The 26,738-nt window shown below is 44.6% G+C and overlaps 1 protein-coding gene across 2 annotated transcripts in view; it reads right to left on the reverse strand.

Moving 5' to 3' along the window:
• vps13b (vacuolar protein sorting 13 homolog B) overlaps window positions 1–26,738 on the reverse strand; it is a 445,793-nt gene that overhangs the window by 305,796 nt on the left and 113,259 nt on the right. For both annotated transcript variants that reach the window (XM_080768430.1, XM_080768431.1), the window contains exons 18-19: window positions 22,982–23,116; window positions 21,902–22,081 (exon numbers count right to left, since the gene is read on the reverse strand). In XM_080768430.1, coding sequence (XP_080624556.1) covers window positions 21,902–22,081; window positions 22,982–23,116 — 315 coding nt within the window. The remainder of the gene's footprint in view (window positions 1–21,901; window positions 22,082–22,981; window positions 23,117–26,738) is intronic.

Consider the following 26,738-nt stretch of genomic DNA (forward strand, 5'->3'; position numbering starts at 1 on the left):
GTTGACTAAGGCTGGAGCCCAGGTCTGATCCTGAGACGCCGAGACTGTGTGTGTGTGTGTGTGTGTGTGTGTGTGTGTGTGTGTGTGTGTGTGTGTGTGTGTGTGCAGTGTGCACGCTGCTGTGTGTTGCATGCATTATGTGTGTGCATACAGTATGTGTCTAGTATTAATCTGTACTTGTTCATTATAGCAGCACACATACAGACAGGAGCCTGACTGCTACTGGCCAGTAGAAGTCCTTGCCATCTGTATACCATCAGTTTATCGAACCATTTAACACACTGAAGCGAGCGCGCACACACACACACGCACACGCACAAACACACACAATTTTAGCAGCAGCAGGGAGCTGTAAGTGCTCCCTACTGCTTTCATCTCTAGCTTTCAATCAGATAAAATCAGGGAAATTAGCTAGCTGGCTGCTAGTTTCTAGCCAATGTGCCTCATAATTCAGGGGGGTTTGCTCCCTTTTCTGTCCCAGCAGGGCGCAAAGTGCAGGAAACCTTATCAGGAACATCTTGACACCAGAACCCCTTGAGCCCCAACAGTGTGCCCCAGCCCTATAGTTCACAGTATTCTTAAACACACACTCACACACATGTGTGCCCCTAACACTTATGCATTCAAGTACACAATAATAACACACACACACACACACGCACACGCACACACACACACACACACACACACACACACACACACACACACACACACACACACACACACACACACACACACACACACACACACACACACACACACACACAGCCTTGGCGTGTCAGAGACCTTGACTGTCTTCCCAGACATGCCAAAGCAGCAGGACCTAATGGTGCCGTCAGCCGGGGAGCTGACAGGAGGCCTAAAGGTCCAAGGCCCCGGAGCCAATCCTGCGTCTTGGGTGAGGAGCACAGTGGAGTCCAGAGGGGAGGCTGTGGGCCCTCCAGGCCCCCACCACTCACAGCCCGGTCCAGACAGTTTGCTCAGTTTGAAAGGTGATTAAGCTAATACATGCCGTGGGTACAGACACACATTAGCCACAGCTTTCAAAACACCAGATCATGTTTCATGGTAAAGATGTTTTCATTATTAATTCCAGTAATGAGCAAGACAGTCTCTCTGCAGCTCTCTCTCTCCTTCCCTCACTGATCTCATAAATAGATGTAGATGTCAAAAACTGTGTTTATGACTCATGACATAATGACACCCTTTTGGTTTTGGGCTGTGCTTAGTGTGCTACTCTCGGCCTTATAATTGCTCTGCTTGTGAAAATAATAAAAAGTCTCAGAGAAGCAGAAGGCATCATATAATGGCTGATACTGATGATAAGGGCCAAAACAGTGATAAATCTAAAAAAAGGGGGAGAGCAGAGATGGAGCATATAAGCCTGGGCAGGGCAAGAAGAGCTGAGGAGTCGTATTGTAGAACTTCAGTCAAATTCTGCAGAGAATAAGGTCTGAGGTCATGTAGCATGCTGTACTGACAAAGGGCTTGGCCCAAAATGCCTATGCATATTACAAATACCCACATTATACTGCTTTGCATTACACAATGCACTACCGTCACATGAAATCTGGTTAACACATTTAGTACCGGAACTGCATCAAAATAAAGGCGCTGCTTGCGCCAGAGTAATCGCCAGAGTAGTGATCGCTTCTATTTTGAAAGCCAGTAACCGGAAATACGTTCTTAAAAAAGTTGACTGACAAAGTGACCTCACAATCTCCGATCATCTTAATATATTTATATATGCTCCAAAAAGAGTTCATATTTTGCGGGAGAGACGGATGAGGAGCAGAAATGCAGCGCCAGCATATCGATCCATTCATCACCACGGAGAGCGCCCTGGATCAGGAGATACGAGTCATTCTTTCCGCCGCGCTAACATGGGAGTCAATGACAAGCTAATATTTGCACAGAGCGTTAGCATACGGCAAGCGAAAAGCGAAATGCCAAAAAAAAAAGAAGGAATAATTCTGAATATTATCATCTCGCCCCGCGTCGTTTGGACGTCGCTAGGACGTCCACAGACGTCTAAGGCAACTCTCGGTTCCAATCCTTATGACGTTTCAGGACGTATTATGTACAAAATGTGTTAAGGTCCAAAGGCATAGCTAAAACTGAGGTGTTAAACCTGTTGCTATTTTTACATGCTGGATATGTTGTCCACTATCTGCTGCTATTCTTGATTCTTGTTTTGCACAATAATTCCTGCCTTCTGTGACCTAACCGTGTTACAAATAAATGTAATCATGCCACCTTGTATGTACTGTATATTAGACCTTCTGTATATTGTTTGTCTGGCCTTCCTGTTATTGACCTGTTCTGGTTTCATGTGTGTAACTCTTAATGTATTCAGAGAATATTTGGAAGCTCGCACAAAAAAGTATTTCATCCACTCTTTTACATCTCTAATCGTGTGATGTGACAACAACGTTGAATCTATTCTTATTCCGTCTTATCCATTTGTACAAAGTTGGGGTTAAAATGTAACCCCAACATTTATAGTTTGTACACTGTTGGGGTTTGACACCACTGGGTTAAATGGACACTTAAATGGACAATTTAAAGTGCAGAAGGAAGAGAGAGAAAAAAAGGCAGATACTGAAAGAGAAAATCAGCGAGGTGAAAGAGGATGGCAACAGGCCATAAAATTGAGGTTGGCCAGTCAAATGGCCTTGCCCGTCCTTTAGACACATTCAAGCTTAGGTTACAGAGGGAGGCAGAGGAGACCAAGGGAGCAGGGTGATGTGATCGTAACTCTCTCTCTCTCTCTCTCTGGGCCACAGCCTCTGTCACTGGGTGGCAGAAACCTGCCCTGGACGGTGCTCTGGGTCAGCAGCACGGTGATCTGCTCCATCTAGAGGCACCATTAACATTCCTACACCTCCTGCCAGGAGAACAGACCAGGGTTAAGTAGGGTGAGGGGGTGGACTGGAACTACAGGAAGAGGTGAGGTGAAAACAAAGAGGAGGAGATTGGGGTGAGATAGAGAGTCGGTTTGGTATCGTGATTTGTGGCCATTACAAATTGGCGATATACCATGGGATCGCCAGGGGGGGAGGGGGCGCTGTTTGGTTGTCATGTATATATTATTTTTTTTAATGTTTTTTTGTGACTTTCGCCTTTTTTTTATATTTTTTATGGTTGGACAATTTTAGAGGAGGAATATGTTTGCTCTGCAAACATCACTACGCTGTAAGCCAATGATTTAGAAACATCTCATGCTCAAGGCACACCAAAGGGAAAATCAAAACCTCAGGGCACACCTGTATTCATATCCATGCAAAATAGCCTCTATAACACGTTTATCACCATAAGATTTGTATTCTTATTAACTACTCAAGAAAACCCCTTAACCACTATTTCATACTTTGACAACTTCTAGAGGCACCATTAACATTCCTACACCTCCTGCCAGGAGAACAGACCAGGGCCTGCCAGGCACCTTGGCTGGCAATCCAGTCTGGCATTCTGAAAATCTCTGCATGCGTGCGTGGGTCATTATGCATATCTGTCCTTCGCATATATAGAGAGCTGTCCAACCGATCGGCTTCAATATGGACATGCATGTTGGCGAGGACACGGGGGAGTGTAGGGCCCGGTGTGAAGTGGGTCGGATCGGTGGTTGTCCTTGGTAAGGGCAGTGGACCACACTACAGGGGGTCTTGTTCTGGACTATTGATCTATTCTGAGTACTGTTCTGTGGAACAGAGGCTCACACTAAATCACACCAAGACACACAGCTCTACTGCTGCTGATGATGATGACGGTGGTGGGAGACCCCATGTGTGTGAGAGAGGCAGAAACAAGAGAGAGTGAGAGAAGAGCGAGACACACACAGAGGCAGAGAGAAAGAGACAGAACAGAAACATGGGGGGGATCTAAGAAACAGTAAAAGAGAAGAGTAACGAGATGTAGAGGGAGTGTTCAGGTCCCACGGGGGCGACCCTGGTGTCCCAGGTCACTGAAGGAGAGCATAGTAGGCAGGATGATGCAAACCAGACTACTGAACTGCCATTCTCACTGACCATTAGTGATCTGAACTAAAGTGCACCAGCTCAATCACAGTGTGACACCAATGGATGGACTGGCAACGCAGGAAAACCAGATCCAAAACAGTTCATCTATAAATCCATTGGATTGCTCCACTCCTTGTGCTGCATGTGCTCCCAAACAGTTAATCGAACTAATAGATTTAATCTATTAGAAATATTAAACAAAAACTACCCAAAACAGCAGTTCTACAAGATCACAAAGTGCTGTGATATAGGACACCGTTTTACAACAAAGAATAAGAGCTTACATAAGGATAATTAAAATCTGCTGAACTGCGCTTTAAAAATGTCTACAGAGGCTGCCTGTCGAAGGTACAGTGGAAGTTTGTTCCACGCCGCCGTCGGCCCGTAGAAGCAGAAAGCTGCTTCACCGTGTTTTTAGTTGCCATTCTTTTAGGCACAGCGAGCAGGCCAGCAGTGGAAGACCTGAGGGGGTGGTTTTTTATTTAGGCAGGCAGTCATGTAGGTAGGAAGGTGAGAGACCATTGAGAGCTTTATAAACAAGTAAAATAATTTTTAAATCAATCCTGAAAACAACCGGAAGCCAATGCAGTGAAGCTAAAACTGGAGTAATATGTTCTGCCGCATTTTGGACAAGTTGTAATCTGTCAGTTGTTTTCTTTGGCAGTCCATAAAAAAGTGCATTGCAGTAATCTACAATCTACACATTTTATATCCTATCTGGGATTTAAATCCGGGTCTTGTGAGATACAAAAACACCTACTTGCTAGAGGCAGTACTACTAGTGAACCAGTAGGTGTACTACCTGACACAAGGGTCTACAGTTATACCTTCAACCACACTACAGATGTGCTAGCTATAGTGTACTCAACTGAATTAACATAATGTAAAATACATATTGGTTAAACAATAATTATATTAATTAAAATAACTTCCCGATTGCACATTTACAGTAACTCTGAGAGAGTATACAAAAATATGTAAAAGGGAACTTTTCTCTCTGCTTGTGGTCACTAGTCACTATATGATCAGGTGCCTGTCACTTCAGTGGTACGTAGGTGTCAACTATCACTCCTCTGTGCATCATCACTGCAAGATAATAATAAATCTTGGAAACGGTGCAATAGAATCCCACTTTTAATAACTAGCCTACACCTGTGTTTATCCACTGTGATGATCTTGTGTCTTGGCCTCTATGTACAGTATCAGCTTGTGTGTCCATCTGCTATGTCTTAGTGGTGGTCTCATTAGTTTCATTGCCTTAAGCTATATGCCTAAAAACCTGTAGCCTGCAATATGTAAAGCTATCAGTTATATGGGGCAATGCACGCCAAGGTACACCATTAAGGGGAAAGAGACTGTTGGTGTACCCTTCATGGTACCTTTCACCCAGCCAAGAGCTGGCTTGTACTTCATGAATACCGAACAAAGTATTTCATAACGTTAAGACACATCATGCATTACAAAACTGCTACTAGGTAGAATGTAATAGGGTCATGATGGGAACACTGTCCTGGAACCGGGAGTGACATGTGCGTGCGTGCGTGCGTGCGGTGACGTGATGGAACCATGATGGAGCTGTCATACCACACAGCAGAAAATGGAAAAAGTCAGAGAAATGGACAGAAAAAGTGTGAATCATAACAGATCGGTTGCCAAATAACCAAATACACAGATTAATATACAGCATTCATCATTGCGACTTAAATGAAAGGAAAGCCCAAGTTAAATAAGCAGCACGTTTACGGAGCAAGTCTGCATGATGTCATGCATTTTAGAATGGGGCTATTTAAAATCAATTTATTCATTTTCAATATATTCTGCCTTTAATGAATAGCATTGGGGATGAACTTGCGTGTAACACTATACTATGAGGACACTTATAGCCAACAGTTATATAACCTTAGACAGTGGAAAAGACACAGGCAGAGACAGAAAATGTGTCAAACAGGGAGCCAAAGCTAGAGATTAATATGAGGCATTCATCACGGCGAGTGGAACTAGAGAAAAACCTTTGGGGACAAATCAAATATATTTAGAATCCAATTTCAACTTTTCTCAGTGATGAATATTTTTGGCTCACTGGCTGTGCTGTTAAGGATGGTTTTGATTGTGATCTTTTTGTTTAGAGAGTGAAAAAAATGTAAATGATAACACATCTAATGCCAAGGGTGGGCGAGATTAATAAGTGACATTCATCATAAAAAGCCCAAGTCAAATAAGCACAAGTTCTAAAAAGAAAAGGGGGGGAAAGCCCTTGCATGAGGTCATTTCACTTTAAAATCCATTCAGAACCGCTATTTCTTTCTCCTTATGAATATTGTGAGAAAGGTGTCAGGGATGGACTTGGAGGTGACATGATATATTGGCGTGGTTTTAAAAAAGCCACTACATCATTCTCAGTATACTGTATAACTCTGGCTAATGAGCTAAAATGGAAGCCGACCAAGCCCATTTTCTATTTCTGCACATTTAAATCTAACACTACAAACATATGACTGAATCCCAGCAGACTAAACTAAAGCATTAATAGGCTTTATATGAGAGTCTGGCCTCATCCACACTGGGCTCCAGAAACATCCATCATGTTTTAATCATATAATAGAGGAAACACTTATGCTGGCCAGGATTCCTTCCTCTGGCCAGTGACATTGTTAAAAGTAAATGTTTGTTCAGTTTAACTGGGGATGGTTGAATGATGTGTGGGAGCAGCATGGGTAGACTGAAGTTATAGAAATGCAAACATGGGCTGGAAGATGCACGTGTGTACATGCGTGTGTGTGTGTGTGTGTGTGTGTGTGTGTGTGTGTGTGTGTGTGTCTGTGTGTGGGTGCGTGGGTGCATGATACAGGACAATCAAATGGACAGCGGAGTGAGGTGGATTAGCATAGCTAGACGGTCAGAGATCAGAGATCTCTGCCTCCCAATACATACACGAATAGCTACTGATGTGAATTGAATATAGCGGCTAAAACTGGATGGAAACAATTCAGGCATCTTAAAAATAACTGCGTAACCAATGCAAATAAAGCCTTTGGGCAGTCATTTCATGTGGGGACGGTGAGATTTTTTTTCAAAGCAGTGGCGCGGCATCTCCTTGACTGTTCTATACATTGAATTTACAGTAGGTGTCAATCACGTGTAAATCACATGAGGCTAGGCAAATTGTGACAGACAGCTAATGAATTGATGGCAAACACGAGAGGATATACTGCTGTGTGCGCTCGAAAGTAACCTGCTCTGCAGCTACAGTAAGTGTATCTTATCCCACATGTATCATAAGTTACCCCCCCCCACCCCCTGCCACGCGTCAACATCCCGGTACTGTACAGTAGCTCGTACGCACACAGAGGCGGGCCCTGACTCACTGTGTGTTGTGGTTTTGCATCTTTAGTAATAAATCCTGCCCTGCCAATCACTGTGACTAGCTAGCTGGTTAAACCTGCTTACACTTAGTTATCCCATGCAGCGTGACTCTGCTGGGCGCTATTCTGGGAAATGACAGGAGAGATGTTCATGTGAGGTCCCGGACACCACTCTGAAGATAAATGAGGCCTCCGCACACGAATCGAGGAGAATTACAGAATTTGCAGGCGGGGGACCTACCGCCACACACTGAGGGGATAAATACGTGACGACAGAATAAAGACTCAGAGAAGCCATTATTCAGCCTATCTGTCACTGGGACAGATCATGGTGGTTTCAGAAGAAACAGAGTAGTGAAATTTTAACAACAGAGGTCAGCGCGTGCAGCAACAAAGCCTTGCAAGATCCACATTCTCATCTGTCTGTATGCTCTGTGTTCTTACTTCTTGTGTATGATGTCTGCTCTGTGTTCTTGTGTATGATGTCTGCTCTGTGTTCTTGTGTATGATGTCTGCTCTGTGTTCTTGTGTATGATGTCTGCTCTGTGTCCCTGTGTGTGATGTCATACTAAACTACCAGCCAGGTCTGTCCCTCTGTGTTCCTCTCTCTTATGATCAGCACTCAAAGTACAGATACACCTGGTCAAATATTACTCAACTGCAAGTGAAAGTTACTCCGTCAAACTTGTACTTTGGTTCAAGTACTGGAGTACATGCTTAAAACAATACTCATTATTCAAGGCACACATTTCCTAGCAATATAGTGTCGAGTCAAAAGTGCAATATTTGTCTTTTAAATGTAGTGGAGTGAAAGTATTCAAAAATACAAATACAGATACTAAAATGTAATAAAATAATAAAAAATGTACTTAGGCACATGTACTTAGGCACAGTACTCAAATGTATTTAGTTAATGCCCACCACTATGTCTGATGTCATACTACACTGCGTGTAGCGACAAGTTCGTCAACAGAGTTCCTGTGCAGGAGCCAGCTAACACCTGACCTGAGTTAAAGTTATAATTAAAAGACCACTTCACAGATTCTCAACCTTTGTCCTCATTAATGCATAATTGATCCTCCTCATTATATTAACGTTTTTCCCCTACTTGGTCTGTGTCTCAGAGGGGGGACGTGATCAGTTCAGTGACGTAATCGATCGGGAATCCAAGCTAATATAATAGAAACTGCAGGCTTTCTATTCCTGGAAAGTTATCATGATATTTGCTATAATGAAAGCTATTGTTGTCATGTTAATAAAAATAAAAATAAATAAAGGTTTAAAAAACAAAAACCTTTTTAATGATGATGTCACTGGTAAGCCATTTTATCATGAGCATTAGTGAGGATCAATTATATCAACAATTTAATTGAATATATATCAACAAAGGTTGAAAATCGGTGAAGTGGTCCTTGATTGCACGTAGGTGTCATGCACTGAAAATGACAGATCTACAAGCTCACAACTCGTCCAGCGTGACCCTATGTTTGGTGTGCAACACCAAATCACGCCTAACAAATGAGGGCAAGGACCTTGTAACTCGTACCAGTGTGTGTGTGTGTGTGTGTGTGTGTGTGTGTGTGTGTTGGGAGATGGGAGAATTCCATGTCCACACTGGTTGTGTCACATTCCATCTCCGTATGAATACCCCCCCACTCCGGTCTGGTTCCTGGCGGCTGATTCTGTTAATTACTTTGCGTTTTATTCCCTCAGAGCTGTGAGAAAGCTCTCTCGTCACCACCGCCAGCCCCTCAACCCACCCGCCTTCCATCCCCAGCCCGCCACCACCTAATTAGCTTAATTAATTACAGCTTAACCAACTGCTCCAGTAATAATCCCCCACATCAGTATCAAAGTCATTTCCAAGAAAGTGCTTTCTTACCCCTCAAACCCATGCCCCCCCTTCAGCCTTACACCCCGATTCTCTTCTCACCCCCCCCCCCCCCCCACCCTCCCCTTCATCTTTTCACCATTTCCACCAGTGTTTAATGTGGGACCATGCTTAGTAGCTTTAATACCCCCCCACCCCTCATTTTCCCCCTTCTTCTTTTGAAGGGCTGGCGTTGACGCAGCCCTATATGTGGTAAAACTGTCGCTCATACTACAGGCTGACTTTGGGGGCATCAGTGGAGCCTGGGAAAGTGAGTCTGTGGACGGACTGGAGATTGGAGAGGACACGGGTGGCAGGGTGACGCGTCACGGCGGCTGAGCTGCGAAGAAGCTAATGGACTCCCATCTCCTCCCACGCCTGCCTGCTGTTTTCAGATCGCCACTCAAGCGCAGGGGGATGGGGGGGGGGGAGTCTATCGGTTTCGCTACCGGCACAGAACACTAGCCTCGGCTAGCCTCGGCACTGCATGGCTGACTGAGTGATGCGGTGTCTCTCTGAACTCTAGTTAGCCTGTATGTGACTTTGGTCATGGCAGAGTATGAATCAGTAACCATTAATAATGTGAAGCTGTGGTGGTTGATGTCGCTCATAATTGGAACAGCAGTGATGGGAGATGAAAGACGGAGACGTGGCTCACAGACTGACACACACTGATCGACCAGGCCGTGTAATAAACAGGGAGCCACCACAAATTAACGTTTCCCTCTGTCAGCAAAGATGGTGAGGCGTTAGAATGGGAAATTCTCTATCAGAGTGGCAATTATTGAACCACAGGCTTTAGTGTCAGTGCATCTGCACAATTTCATCACAGAACATCACAGGAGAATATGCTATTAAGCGCAATCATCAAGGAGACAAAGCAGAGTCGAGAGAGGTTTCTGTGTAACTTTCCATCAACTCATTAATATGTCCCCACACAGCCTCTTCTAGTCAACCGCAAAGTTCAGGCACATCAAAAAACATTATAATTACTTCAACACAGTGAATTAATGTGTCTCATTACCAACATGTAAGAGTTCACTTATCTGCAACTGTGCATGAGTTTGAAACTGTGAATGTAGACGTTATCAAGGAAAAATCATGTAATAGAATGTGTAGTACAGTACATAAGAATATTGCAGTGCACAGCACTTGCCAAAGGACAACGTCATAATGTGCTTACATTATAAATGTGCACGACTTAAGCCAGTGTCCTGGCCCTAAGCAGCACGTCTGGATATTATCCCAGTTAATTTGTGAGAATACAAAAAGACCCCCATTAGGTGATCTGGGGAAAGCCAATTGTTTTGATTGTGCCATCATGTGATGTTTGATCTGGCTGTGAGGAATGTAGCAACCTTTGATCCAAGGACAACATTCAATTAGATAAGGTTAACTAAATTGACCTCCTTCAGCCCTGCTACCCGGCCCAGGGCTGGATAAAGTGTAAACAACCTGTAAGGTACAAGGTAACCCAGGGATTAGCTCTGTCTTGTTGAGTAAGCAGCAGGTAGCATGCCAAATCACATGGTGGTACCGCAAGACAAAATCCACAAATAAACACCCACAAAAGTGTGTGTAGTACACAGGTCACACATTTATACTGAAGTGTGTGTGTGTGTGTGTGTGTGTGTGTGTGTGTGTGTGTGTGTGTGTGTGTGTGTGTGTGCACACACGCATGTGGATGTAATGCCTGATTAATACTTGGTTGCGTGATGTGCCATGCACCGAAAATGACACATCTACAAGCTCCTAATTTGTTAAGCTCTGTTGCGTTGTGACTGTGAGCTCGTAGAGGTTTATTTTCGTTTTGCGATGCACAATAACAGATAAATCAGGCCTAAGTGTGTGTGCACATACTGGAAACACAGTAGAAAACGTGGTCCGGCATACAACTCCTTTCTTCTTTTGTTTCTGATGATAGATGAACACAGACAAAGTATCTTAAAGGAGTGCAGCTGGCAAAGCACTTTGTGGAGGAGGAAACTAGATTCCTCTTTCATTCTTTCTTTCCCTTTTTCTGTGTCTTGCTCCAAAGAGCTTAATTTATAATTATTCACTACAATAACTCTGCAGTCACTTGGGCACTTGAAATTGTGGTAGTGGTGTGTGTGCATGTGTAGTTTGCGTATGAATGTGTGTGTATGTGGAGGGGGGGGGGGGGGGGCTCTCAAGTGGACTTACATCAGGCACTTTGCTGAGTGTCTCGCTGACAAACATTAAAAATGAATTGCACCTTAGTGGGAAATGAATCAAGGTGCCCTGGGAATTACATTACACCCAGTAGCTGACAAGCTAGATCACTATTTTCCAGCTGTTCAGTAGCCAAGGGTAAAGCCCCCTCACAGAGAGGAGAAAACTAAAGAGAGAGAAGTATGTGAAAGAGAGAGAGAGAGAGAGAGAGAGAGAGAGAGAGAGAGAGAGAGAGAGAGAGAGAGAGAGAGACACACACAGAGAGGGAGTGGGAGAGAGAGAATTACACCTCATTTAAGACCTCAAATACAGTGATTTAAAAAGGCACATGTTGCATATCAGAGCCTTTGGGCAATGGAGGAGATCGTATCCATTTGTCTTGAAAATAATAACTCAAGATAAGTGAAACCCTCACTCCTTCTCTTGCCTAGGTATCCAGGATTCTCGACTGGAGAGTCCAAGTTCACCGTCTTTGGTGATACGCCAGTAACTCCTCTTGTACTTTTAAAGGGAGTCATTAAGAGAGATTACCTTAATGAATCATATAAATTCATATTTGCACTTGTTTCACACGGTGGAAGAGAACAATTATCTCAACCTCTCTCCCTCCCAACCCTGCCAGGCCATCCACTTTTAGATGAGAGGAAGCAGTGATCCAGAATGACCCCTCTTCACACTTGAAGACTCTTTCACTGTCTCTCTCTCTCTCTCTCTTACCTCGTGTACAAACATGCACACCCAGAGCCTCTTCACTATGGAGACGGACAGACACCAGCACGTAATCACGTATCCCCTACAGCAAACAGGCAGACTGATCTCAAGTCCGCTGGGCCCCTGGGCCTGAGGTCACATCAGTCAAACTCCATGGGCCATGACAGAAAGTCTGTGTCCCGCAAGTAAGAGTAAAGCTTCAACACCAACTCTGGCACCAGTCAAACTGCACTCCACACATCCCCAACTTGAGCCCAGGTTCTCTACCCTGCACCCTGTGCCCCCATGTCCCCATGCCCTCAGCTTCACACTCCAGAGTCAAACCTTAAGCACTGTGAGAGTGGCCTTAGTAGCCCAGCACTTCACAGATGAACAGCTCCAGTAATGGGCCGTGATTGACCTGAATAGCCGGCGCTGAGTGGGTTCCCTTGGGTGTAATCTCCACATTACCTGCTCTGTTTCACATACGCTGACTGAAGAGACAATCCTAGACGGGCTGCCTGGAAGATTAAACAACTTGTTAAGGAAGTAACAGAGGAGTTAAATAAACAAACCAAGCTCTCTCTGGCTGGGTTCATGCGCCGAATTTAAATCGCTGGGGAGGAAAATGAGAGGCCATCAGTTATGTTGATTAATCCAGTGTTCATTAAATAAAATATTTGTTGAAATTTGTATCCAGCGCAACTGCCATGTTTTAGTCATGGTTTCTGAACATAATGGGCTGAACTGGACTCTTAACAGCCGCTGAGTCTCAATGTATGAGTCTCTCATGAGCCCTGATGGCAGGGTGTAACTAAATATTTCATTTTGGAATAGCACATTATAATGAAACGGGATCTATAAAGAGAAGATTACAATGCATCTCTGACAGATTGACATGCCTTTATGTGAAAAGCTTCCTGCAATAAAGATTATAAACAAATCTAGAGGGCAGGTCAGGCAGTAGGGCAATCTCAAAGTCTGATTTTAACTACAACTATAGGTTGCAGACTGGCTATTTTTGGCGTGGGACACAGTTCCATGACGTATGCCTATAAATTAGACATATAGGGTATAAAACATTCTAATGTTCTGTACTGACTGGTTTTCCCAGAGTATTAAAACCTTCCCAGCCACAGACTATTGTTTACCAATATTTGTGTAAAGGTGACCAGCTCATACTTTACATAAACTGTAATTCACTATTGCACGATGGGCGGGCTGGGGGTCAGAGGGAGAGGAACACACCGTCTGTACAGAATAAGCCTACTGTCAATAGAAAGGACACGCTTCTGTCAATCTGTCTATTCATTATACCTCAGTGAACATCGCATCAGAAAGCAGTCAAACCAAAGCTACAGCTTGTTTAAAGACACGTTAAGACAAAGTTAGGGATTTGTCAAGTACAGAGGCATTCACACGTAAAAAGACCTGGGCAAAGTACCATGAATTGTGATTTCAAATAGATTAATCTGCCGTATCAGTCCGGCACTCAAACAGCCTTGGCTGACATCTTGATATAGCGATATGTAGGAAAGCCAATATGCTGTCAAATAACAAGTGATATTAGGTAAATCAAGTACTGTAGCCTGTGTTTTTGGCTCAAATATGAACATTTCCCTACTACAATGCTTTGTACTCATGCTTTTCAATGGCTTTCCAAACACTTTCGACATCATTCAGGTGTGAGTCTCCAGGGAGGGCGTGAAATTAGACAAATTAAAGAATGTATTTCAATTTTCCTCACTCTACCAGCCAGAGGAGAGAAATTAGGGCAGCAGCTTAAAGCCATCAAGTGTCTGCCTGAGACAAAGCCAGACTGTTGGTTTAACACTCAGTGGAGTGAGTGAACACATGCTTAGAAAGAGGGGGAAAAGGAGCATGATGGATGGACATATGAAAGTACGGCAGGCCTTTGAAAGCTTGTAATGGAGGAGACTACCATGGGAGCCCCCAAATTCACACCCCATCTATGGTATCGGAGTCCATCCACAGGGTATGGTTTCACAGCAGAGAGAGGGGGGGGGGGGGGGTTGAGTTTGTGTGTCCATGTTGTGCATGTATGTGCACGTATTCATGCATATGTCATTGCACGTGTGTGTAATGTGCATGTGCATGTATGTTTAAGTGTGCATGCGTGATAATCAGATCACTGACAGCAGGTGCTCCAGTCCCACCTGCTCTCATTAGTCTTTCCCTCTTTATGGCAAGAGGTACTTTGTCTCTGACAGGACCTTTCTCTCAACGCACACACACACACACACACACACACACACACACACACACACACACACACACACACACACACACACACACACACACACACACACACACACACACACACACACACACACACACACACACACACACACACACACACACACACACACACACACACACACACACACACACACACACACACACACACACACACTCTCTCTCTCTGGGTACCGAGCATTACATATTTATTATTCTGTAATGCCTCGTACCCACACAATCAAGTAAACATGGGTATGCGACCATGCATACTAAGCGCTCAAACTGAAAAATCCTTCATCAAAACATGCACATTCCATCACATCAGTAAATGTAAAACCACAATCAGCATCTGTTGTTTGCGCAATGTACTGTAAGGGAATCTGTGCTTTAATATATAATTCTAGCCACATGTGCACAATGCTTGTGAAAGCAATGACATTTCTCAAAGTGCATAAATACTGAACTATAAGGCTTGAATGTTTACAAAGTGTGAAGCACAGTATATCAGCGATGCAGGTTGTCATCAAACCACAAAAAGGATTCAGTTTAACACTATTACTAATGTAATCAAATTTAGACTTAACTTCTATGTAAACACACACACACACACACACACACACACACACACACACACACACACACACACACACACACACACACACACACACACACACACACACACACACACACACACACACACACACACACACACACACACACACACACACACACACACACACTTCCGTCTGTCTAATCTGAGAACAACAAGGGCGAGGGGACGGGAGGGGGATGGGGGAACAACAGGTTTAAAATCAATTAAGAAACTGAATATGTTTAGTGTTACAGCGGCCGGGGCATTCTCCAAGGATTAATTCCTTGTAGCTTTCATAATCCCCCTCCTCGATATGTTTAAATTAAGATTAAAGATCACTTTGTTCCCCTAGTCCCACAGCACCCAGGGTATGGTAAAGAGATCAAAACTGGGGGGCTTTTATAGGGAACATCTTTAACATTTGCTCTGCTCTCAGTGCTCTTGATTAAATGTAACATTTTGAGATCCCAGAGTTCTGAGAAAGGCATAAATCATTGTCTCACAGCTGCTGGCGTGCCTGGGGAAAACACATGCTCCCCCTCGCTCCAACCCCCTCTCTCTCTCTCTCCCTCTCTCTCTCTCTCCTCTGTGATCATAAAGCCCACCCGATCCGTCCGGGAGGGGGGTGGGGGGGTTCTGGGAGTCGGGTGGTGGAGGGTGGGAGGGAAACACCTGCAGAACGCCGGGCCGCCCTGAAGTTGAGCACGGACCGTTGAACCCCCGACTCCTCACACGCCCTCGTAACCTTCACTCCCCCGCAGCGGTCTGGTCCTAGGCTGGATGGGCTCCCCCATCCCTCCATCCATCCACTCACCCACTGTCCAGCAGAGATCCCATCATCACCCATTGTGCTGGTAATGAGCAGTAGTGATAATTGATCATTTATAATCAGCTCTGACATGGTTGCAGAGTTGTGGTTCTAGCAAATCTCTGTTCTCTGCAGCCACCACTCTGCTGCTCTGATTAAAATAATAGTAATAGCCAAGATTTCCAGGCCTCTATATTCTTGTTTGCAGTGCTGGTGAAAACTCTCCCTGGCTCTCATGGTACCATAATATCGGGGGAATGACCATTGGCTGCCAGCATGTTTGTCTCTCTCCAACACATGGGTCCGTGCCTTCCTAACTGCAGTGGCTTGGAAAGCAACTTTTGCCCCATCTCGTTCCTTCAACAATGCCATCCAGCTTTTTATTATCAATCTTTCTTTCATTAATTTACTTCCCCTGGCACACACTTTTCATTTTTAACATCTCATTTAATTACAGCATTGACTCATTATGCTGTTGCACAGGACGCACACATGAAGTGTGTTTTGTTCTTGTAAATGATTGAAAGAGAAAGCGGGGGAGAGCCGTTGCCTGAAGTGACTCGAAACCGTGCCTGCCAAGAGGCCTTATCACTGTCACGTCCATCTGGAACAACGGCTCAATTAGCAGAAGTGATCTGGGACCGTCACGTTGTAATGCAAAGGGTTAACACTGACATTTTGAAATTATTATACGCCTTTGGACCCATAAAAGAGGACATTTCAAAGCATTGCATCTAAGTTCCCTCGCGATAAACCCCCGCGCCTTTAATTGTGTTTAATTTATTAGAATGTTCCAACCTCAGCTCTGTTAAATGAAAACACATTAGTCTGGTGGTACGGGAGTCTCTGCAAGTGTACAAGGACTCCCTCTCACCACCCACCAACCCAAGTCACTCGCTTCATTTTCTAACGAAATTGGAATTTCTCTTTAATTCACTGGTAAACAATTAGACACAAAACAGATGTCATTGGCCAGATTTGAAGGCGGCTCATCTCGAATTAACTTTGTGTGTGTGTGTGTGTGTGTGTGTGTGTGTGTGTGTGTGTGTGTGTGTGTGTGTGTGTGTGTGTGTGTGTGTGTGTGTGTGTGTGTGTGTGTGTGTGTGTGTGTGTGTGTGTGTGTGTGTGTGTGTGTGTGTGTGTGTGTGTGTGTGTGTGTTGGGGGGGAAATAGAACATGTGTCAAAAGCTGCTATTAAAATGCTGGACTAAACATTATTTGGGCGATCATTATTGCAGGGCAATTAAACTTAACAAGCCAAAACGTGCTTTGAGGCTGTTCTAAAAAAAACATCTCAGGCAAACAACTGTGTCACAGACAGCGGCCAAATAAGACCATTCAAGACATGCATTGCTCATACACTAAGTACTGTACGTTCATGCGCTGACATTGACGGGACCATGCGGCAAAACCAAATATATCAAAAGTGACCTTTGAAATGTGGGCCTTTCTTTCTGGCCTCGGACGAAAAGGAAAATATACAGTAGATGTGGAGGAAACGACTGCTGGAGTGAATTAAGGGATCCATAAGTAAGGTGGTGGTGATTTCCAGAGCCTGTCACATCCTTTAAGAGATGAGACAGCACAGAGATTACAGAGACATGACCAGTGATGGCTTGGCTCTCCTCGACTCACAACCAACTATAGTCAACAATACATATGCACACACACGCACACCAGGACTCGCACATATACAGTATACATTACCAATGTGAATTTATAATCAAGCACACGTGCACACACATGCACGCACAGAGTACACCCCAGAAGCAAGCCGCTGATTACAAACAAGCTCTCCTCTCTCTGCTTAAATAAATATTATGTTTTGAGAGTTGGGTGGACAGATCGCAGTGTCCCGCAGTGTGCTTTGTGTCGCATCCCTACAGAAACCAGAAGCCAGTGATCAAATGTAAAATAGAATATAAAAGCTGATTGTGGCTCATTATATCTTAATGTCTTCAGTATGTCTATAGTGTAAGAAGTCAGCGGTGCCTTCCCTCTCGCTCCCCGCGGTTCCAACGGTCCACGTCTAATGATCAGGTTTTAAGGACTTCACTAAATGGAATCAACAGAGCCACATGGGAGAAATAAAATGCGTTTGATGCCGGAGCCAAGTGCTCCAACCGTTCAGAAATGTCATGATCACAAAACGCTGAACCCCAGAGCCGCCCCGATGGGAGAGAGAGAGGGGTGCAGCCTGTTTCAGAGCACTGCTACTCCACCTTTCATCTCTGGCAGGGCGAGGCGTTGCATCCATCATTCCATTAACACGGCTCTAACAGGGTCTCTGTGACCCGGTGGATGACAGAGAGGGGACAGGGGACATGTGGACAGACCCACCGCTTTGATATCAGCCTGGCTACCCTACCAACACACACACACACACACACACACACACACACACACACACACACACACACACACACACACAAACTCTCTCCACTTTCCTCACTATTGACAGGTATATTGGAGATAAAAGAAATGTACATATCACTTATTCTAGTCAGCATGTTGCTGGTCTGGACTCTGGACTGTCTGAATAAATACAATCAGGAAGCTCACAATACTTGATTGTTGAAATAAGGATGTCTCTTCCCTATACCGTAAATCTGAAGGAGAACATCATTTGCAGGGAATATAATCTGATAATTTATGATGTCTATTGAGAAATGAATTTCATATGCAGCTACAGTTTGTAGTTCTTAAACCCGGACGTGAGTTGGCGGCTTTGAGCCATGGGTTCCCTCGCCAGATTTCAAATTCTTTATTCCCCATAAGGTTTTACATTTTTTTTGCAGAAAATGAGGTCTGTGGTAGAGACAAGCTTAAGACAGTTTCATACTGTGAACTTGGAAGCTGTTATCACAATATGTAATTATTTTTTATGATTGGTTTTATTTACAGCATGACTGTTTAGCTCCGGTGAAGATGAAGATGAAGTGCCTGATCTAAGAATCACTGCTGCTGAATGTGACATGGGAAAAAGTTACAGATATACTGTAAGTAAAGAAGACAAGGGAAAGTGAGAGTTGAGAATAGGAAAGAAAGAAAGAAAGAAAGAAAGGAAGAAAGAAAGATGGATGAATTTGGGACAGAGTAAGCACAGGATAAGTGAAACAGTGACGAGAAGGACTCCACTGCTCTTCATCTACCAGAGATGTGCTTCAGGGAGCGAGCCCCCTTCTAGCTCTCTCTCACCATCTTCTCTCCTTTACTTTCTGTCTTCTGGTTTGTGTTCCAATCAGGTTTTAATATTAAAAAATATGTACCGTATTTGAGAGCTATCGCTTTGCTGAAATAATGTGCGCTCTAAATCAAAGTAAAGGTCCAGGACTGAACACTGAATAGGTTCCTGTCTGCCTGTAGGGCTATGAAGGTGCTCAGTGTCAGAAATGCTTTGCTGCTTTCAAACTTTACTCGCAGGTCATCGTGCAACATTCAGAAAATATGATCAGTGACTGTCTGTCCATCTATTAAAGCCACAAGTAGATGTATATCATAAGCTTTTAGTTGCCTCGCTCATGCAATTTATATCGCAGGCTTGGTGCTCTTTTCCACCAGCAATGTGACAGAGACTGACGGAGAAGACATTCAATAGCCATGGAATTCCTGCTTAGGGATGACCTCACGACTCTCTGTAGTGGCTCTTATCATCTTACCTCGCTACACCTTCAGCTACAGCTGTGGTACAGTACGTACTGTAGCTACCTCCACAGTCTAAAACACACCTGAGGGGCCTGTCCCAGCTCCATCCCCATGCTGACATGTTAAGGGCCCCGGGGGGCCTCGACATGATTCAGGGCCCGGCTTTGGGGTTTAAGTCAAGGCCACACGATGAATCTCCACAGCCCCTGTATTAAAAGTGATGTACAGTCCATGGCTCCGAAGACAACTCTGAAGACTAATACTTGAGGCATATTGTTTTACATTGAAGTCCCTGGATTTCTCTCCTGTATCTGTCATTATACAAGCGAGGGAGGAACGACTAACATCCCATTGTACACTTGTAAAAGAGTTTTTTTTGGGGGGGGGAGGGGGACAGTAAGCAAGTGAGGTGTATGATAGAGGGGTGATGTCAAGTACATCTTTTTCCAGGAGCATCAATCTTCCCTGAGAGCCCAGCGGGACTGGCTGCGATGGTCTGGTTAGGAGAGCCTGCTGCAGCTGACAGCGAGGACATGGATCCCCTTCCACCAGGGGAGGCCAGTGATGACATACTGATATTCATGACCTCATTCATGGGGGAAAGGACTAACAGGAGGATTTCCAGATTGAGAACACTGGAGAACCTCAAGCGTGAGGACATACCTGGCTGTTAGTGTAGATATATTTGAGTCACAGCAAGCTGCAGTCATTGAGTATGCAATATATTAAGTGATATAGCACACAGACGTTGATATACAGCACACAGGCATTCTGTAATTTGACTTGGTCTCTTTGTATGAATGTTTGTTGTCCTACAGTGCCATGGATACTGTTCACTACAACACACACCGGGCATCTCTGATACCCCCTCTCACACACATACACACACACATGCATGAGCATAGCTGATCTGTGGTCAAAGGATGCAATCACAACGACAGTATAAACTGACACCGGCGCAGCGTAACAACAGTGGTTTGCTGCTGTCAGCCAGTTCAGCTCCGCTCAGCCCAGCACTGACAGAGACTAACGGCTGTTTACAGAACTCGCACTACTGACTTTAAAGAACTACCAGGTTGCCAATACCGCCTCAAGAATACCAGAGTGGAAAACACTTATCGGCTTTACAAAACAAACAAACGGGAGAGGGGCACCAGTGTGACATTATGGGGAGAGGGAAAATATGATGAGCTCAACAAACCCAGAACCGTGCATTTAATTACTGATTAGTGAGACGGAATATACAGCAGTAGTGCCCATTACCAATCAAAACACGGAACCCCACCGGAAAATAACTTGAAATACTGACATGTCAAATTGGGTAAGCCTTGGGAGTTCAGAAATACTCAAAATGTGTAAAAAGAAAAAAAAGAAAAGGAAAAAAGAACCTGAATTATCACAGCACAACAGAGTAGAGCAACTCAAGGGGCTTGTCCTCTAGTGGCATTTCCAAATAAATGAAATACATCCCAGAACCAGGTAAAACTTGAATACCTTGAATGGACATGTATTAGTCCGGCAGCCGAGGTGGACAGGTGGAAAATTTGGTATATAGTATTTTTATTGGGCAAAACTAATGCTTGAAATATATTCAGAATCATGAAAACCCCCTAGTTTGACATGTCACATGCTACTTAAAGCATAAGGAAAGTTTGACATTTTTGCCTGCCATAGGATGTTAATGGTAGGGTTGCAAGAAACCCCTATTAAAAAAAAGCCCAATACTGACAGCCGGTCAGCAAGTGGATTCATGAATGTATGTATAATAGACGATATTTTAGGCCAATAAAAAAACTATATACCAAATGTCCCACCTTAAATAAAAGAAGCCTGTCGGCTGCTGACTAAATTACATAAACACAATTCTACAACCTCAATATCACAAGGAAAATTCTATTATTTTTGGTTGAAAATATGTAATTTTTGTATGAATCAGATTAAAAGAAGATCATTTGTACGTCATGGCGGGGTGGGTTTGCATGCTTAAAGCAAATATACTTGGAGGGGATGGCGCCCCTCAAAAATCAAACATTCATATGAAATCAAATTAAAGTGATTTTCCAATGTGTGCCTACAGTTATTAAAAGAATCACACTCATGATGTGAGCGGGGCCTTTTATCATGATGATGATGTATGATGATGATGTATTGGCTCACATGAGGCCCCTGAAAAGGCCTAAAAAGTTCATACAGAATAAAATGTTTATACAACATAAATACATTTACATCGACTTGGATGCCCCATGACGTCACGGGGGAGACTGTGTAACGTGAGAAAAACATCTGCTGAGGCTTGGAGTTTGGTTGCTACAGTAAAACAAATGCAGAACTGTGCTGTGCACCATGGTCATATACTGTATCTAAACATCCAAAACGTCGTGCAGCAGTTCTGTGGACTGACTCTGACGTACAGTACAACACTTTTGCTGAAGCATGAATTTGAAGAGTTTCAGCAGCTCCTACCTGAGTTCCTGCAGTCGTCTCCTTGCGTCGGCACCTGGACAGAGAAGGCCAGGAGATCAGGAGCCAGCAGGGACTCAGGCTTGCGGATCTCATTGAGCCAGCGGCTCATGTGGAGTTCCTTTGTGTCAGACGGACCCTGGACCAGTGGAACAAGCTTCTCTTTCAATCCATCTGCTGAACCTGAGGAACAAAAAGGAGAAAACTGGCACGGGTCATTTCACGCTATAATAGAGCCGACAAATAAAGATTCTCTTTATGTAACTTCAGCCCTCATTGGTGCGCAGGAAAAAGGAGTGAAATCTATGTTGGTCTTTTTTTTGGTGGAAAAATTACTCAAAATCACCCTAACCCTAACCCAACTTCTTCATAGCTGACTTTTTATAAATTCCGGAGAACTCCTGTTGCCATTTGACCCTACTTATTCTTCCTCTACCGTATGCTCTGATTACATCACATTCCCTTCTGCACCTACAGAAGCCGGAAAATGGAGAGGAGAGCCTGGATGAGGCGGTGCAACTTGATGGGCCTCTATTTCTGAGCTGGAATGGATGAGTGTGAAAGCACTAGCTGAGAATACAAACCTGTCAGTTGTACAAGAGAGATGGAGGAATCTCAACACGCTACTCTAAACATTGAAGCTATGACAGACTGCCATTGGAAGACGGCCATAGGTGTCAATTTAGAAACCAGGGAGGGGGGGGAAAGACATTTCTGCACAGAGAGCTGGAACAAAGCTTACAATCTGCTTGACAGAATGAAGTGAGTACAGTATGACCTTGTGAACTCCACGCTATGACTCGAGCTCCAATAACATGAGATTGTTGCCTGGATATCACGGTACTTTTTCCCTTGCCATCAAAGACATGGCCTAGGCCCAATGACAGTGCCCCAGGAGAAAACAGCGACTGAATCATATATCTGGAGAGAAATCAAGACCCAGATTGAGGGATGGATGGAGAGACAGAGAGAGAGAGGGGGATGAGGGCTGTGTAAAACTATCACAGAAAGAAGAGTCTAGGCGGGCTCGGTCTCTCCCTCCAACACAGGCAGTAAAGTTTAACAGGGCACAGCTGCACACACCTGGGGTCCTGGCGCACACTTTTACAGCTCCCACGGTTCCCGAGGCGCATTTCACCGTCGCACGGCTGCACAGCTTCAGCTCCACGTTCTGGACGGAGCCCTCGAGAGTCGGCGACGGGCTCGGAGATTTCACACCTAATAAAAAAAAACAAAGCGAAAATGAAGTGCAGTCGGGCAGGTTTAAATGCTGCTGCCGCAGCTTCGTTAAACACTTGATTGGTCTTTAATTGTTCTTGACCCTTTTCGTTGCCCCCCCCCCCCCCCAACGGTCGGAGAAGCCAGGTGCTCTCAAATCCACACCTCAGTCAACGTTGTGTGTGTTTGTTAAATGTGCTCTGGTGGGGATGCCGGGTGTGCCCCTCGGTTCCACCATGGTGAACCCGAGAAGGCTTCCCCCATCCTAAAAGATGCCACCTCCAATCAACTTGTTATGCTTCTGTACTATGGTAATGACTCCTAACAATGACACATTATAAATGCTGGAAATCATCCTGGAAACACAGTCATCCAGATTTACTTACTGAAGACTGGATGCTCCCCAATCGCTTGTCTGTCTACTGTGCTACAGTATACTGTCATGCCATTTCATAGTTCTATTTCAAATCAATTACACGCTATTGAAAGAGTTACACATTCCTCATGTTTTGTGAATCTAAAAAACCTATAGTGTCAATCAAACAAGTGGCAATCAAACATCAGCTGAGATGCAGTTCCCCAATAATGATGTTTATGCTGTGTGTGTGTGTGTGTGTGTGTGTGTGTGTGTGTGTGTGTGTGTGTGTGTGTGTGTGTGTGTGTGTGTGTGTGTGTGTGTTATTTATCTACAGTATGATTAGACACTATGGCGCTAGGATCATATCAAGTGACAATATTTACAGTGCGCTGATGGGCTTCTGGATGTAGTACAGCAATATCGCAATATTACGGCCATGACTTTTGAAAGCATCCAGAAAGAATATTAGCCAGGGTTAAAACCTCTTAAAATTGCCTACTTTTACAGACTCCCCAGTAAATCCATTTAGTCGAACGATGTTAAGCTAAATAACACGGCTACGAGGAGTTTGAATAATAGGCCAATATAAAGGATATATTCTTCCATAACAATATCCAATAGGATTTCAGCTTAGTGTCCTGTAACTCACCTAACACCAGTGTTACATCACAGAGTTCCTAAAGCGCTCCTCGCTCTGTGATTAGTCCTCTAACATGGCAGTCTAGTGTGGAAGAACCTTCTCCCTGCCATCTTTCCAGCCTGACACTGTATGCACTGTGGCAAGAGGGGGGATTACACTCCCAGCATTATGATATGTCAATGTTATTTCTATGGTGAGAGGATATTTCAAACACATAAGGGGGGGGGGGGGAAGAGAGGGCTCAGATACACTTCTAGATCTAGGGAGCTCAGTGTGCCAAACCCCTGTTGAGGGGGAACGGGAGAACCATCCATCCACCATCGCATGCTACATTCTTCCAGTGAGCTGGCACTGTCCAAGGGAATCTCATCAAACTCTTACATCACCTGTTCCAATAAAGCTTTAGTTCTCAGAATCCCCCCCCCACACACACACACACCTCTCCCAGAGTCAGACAGACACAGCCTTCCATTTCCTACAAATGTTCACAGCACTTCTAGGCTGGGGTTTATGACTTTGGTGGTGCAAAGTGGTAGCATAATAAAAACGTTTTCCTCCCTTTTCAGCACGGGCAAAAGGAGAAAGAAAGATGAACAGAGACAGGGATAGTAGCGAGAGAATGGCACAACTAAAAATAAAGAGAGGGTGGGTGATGGAGAGACTGCTTGGGAAAAAACTGAAAAGGAAGGCGCGATCCGATGATGTGACAGAGGTAACAGGAAATGTGGCGGTGATGAGGAATGCCAGTACACTGATCTAATAACTGCGGGTGAGTTAGTAGTTTCCTTGTTCATAAAGCAAAGAGGAGGAGAGCTACCAGAGAGCCTCTCTGGACGCTGTCCAGTTCATTACTATGGAGCCGCGTCTGGAAAACAGCCAGATCTCTGCTGTTTAAAACAGAACACCATGGGTCAGACCGACCAACCGACCGTCTTTCATCCCAGCTCCACCTCTGCCTTCTTTTTCTTATTATCTTTTGCCTTCACTTCTCTCAGTGAATTCTTCTCCTCTCCTTGTCTTCCATCACCTTTTTTTTTTAAAGATATTTTTTGGGGATTTTCTGTCTATATTTAGTTTGATAGTGACAAAGTAAGCTGACAGGAAATGGGGGGGAGAGAGATGTGGAGTGACACGCAGCAAAGTTCGTCGGGATCGGGAGTCAAACCCGCGACACGCTGTCAGGCTAGATTACCAGCCTACTGTAGGTGCTCTTCTATCACTAGTCGTCACTCGTCATCGGGTAAGTTGGGTCACATTTTTGTTTTCTGCTCTAAATATGATCACTGTTTCCCCCCCCCCTAGTCAAAATAAAAGGCGAATATGGGGATTTTGTGTTGCGGGCGTTTCATCTTAATCACCTAATGGTTGTAACGGGGGTAAAAAGGGAAGGAAGGCTGGACGGATGGAGGGTTAGGAGTAGGTGGACGTTAGTCGGATGCTAAAGCGGGGGAATTACAGGCAATTGCAGAAATTGTTTGAGTCTGGAGGTGGGGAGCCATCATGGAGGATGAGATTTGTTCTAGAAGTTTCCCTTAACCACCGACTTCCCTCCTCTCCCTCAGACAAATTACCCAACAACCTCTTCACCTGCCGTCTGAGGGGCCCTCTAACAGCCCAGATGGAAGATGGGGATGATAATGACCCCTCCTTCTGTCTCACTGACGGCCATTTAATCTGTCCATCTATGGGGTCAGACAGAGCAATACTGTCTGTCTTAAGTATCACTGCACGTGGCCCTGGCTCCATTAAAAAATACTGCTACTCCTCTCGACTTAATCAGAATCAGACCCGCACACCATTCTGGGTCCAGGCCCACCGTTAAGGAATCAGGTACAATGATTTTGCACTTCGTCTGTCATCTGTGGACCTTGCTAGTCTAGACCCTTATTGTCCACGTCTACCAGATGAACAGGATTTCTCAACTGAAACCATTGAGCAGAGTTCAGTTACCGTTAGGCCGACATCTGCAGGCAGACACATGTGTGCAAGTTCATGCACACACACAGACGCACACACTCACATGCACAGTCCCTCCATCATGTCTGTGGCACCTACATCTACAGTACAAAGGGCGAGAGAGTGTGTGGGGGAGGAGGAGAGAGAGACAGACAGACAGACAGACAGACACATACAGCATACTGTAGCATGGACATATGGCTATACTCTTCTCCCGCTGGAAACAATATCCACATATTGATCATAAAAAGACACGGCGCTCAACATTTGGCAATATTATTGAGTGAGTCTTGGAACACCTCGAAAACACCTTAACAGTACCCAGGAGAAAAACAAGGAGGAAGGAGAATGGATATCCAGACCTGAGGGCCATTTGGTCCTTCTCAGAAGAGTCCTGGAGGGAAAATGAATGTAACATCCATGAGCGGGTTGCCACAAAGACTCACTGCTCCCCAGAGGCCTTCAGTCTCACTCCAGGAGATGGAGACGTTAAAAGAGCCAGACAATCTGGAACATGACAGAGGCCGTTCCTCTGCAGTCTATGGTCTTTGATAAATTGCACTAGGAGTATCACTGTAACATATCCCCTTGCCCACATACACATCCTAAAGGGCAGTGTGCACCTGCTGAGGGGCAAACCCCTGGACAATGCTTTGGCCAGCTGTTGG

This window comes from Protomyctophum bolini, assembly GCF_963924005.1.
Source record: "Protomyctophum bolini genome assembly, chromosome: 7".
NCBI classification, from domain to species: Eukaryota; Metazoa; Chordata; class Actinopteri; order Myctophiformes; family Myctophidae; genus Protomyctophum; species Protomyctophum bolini.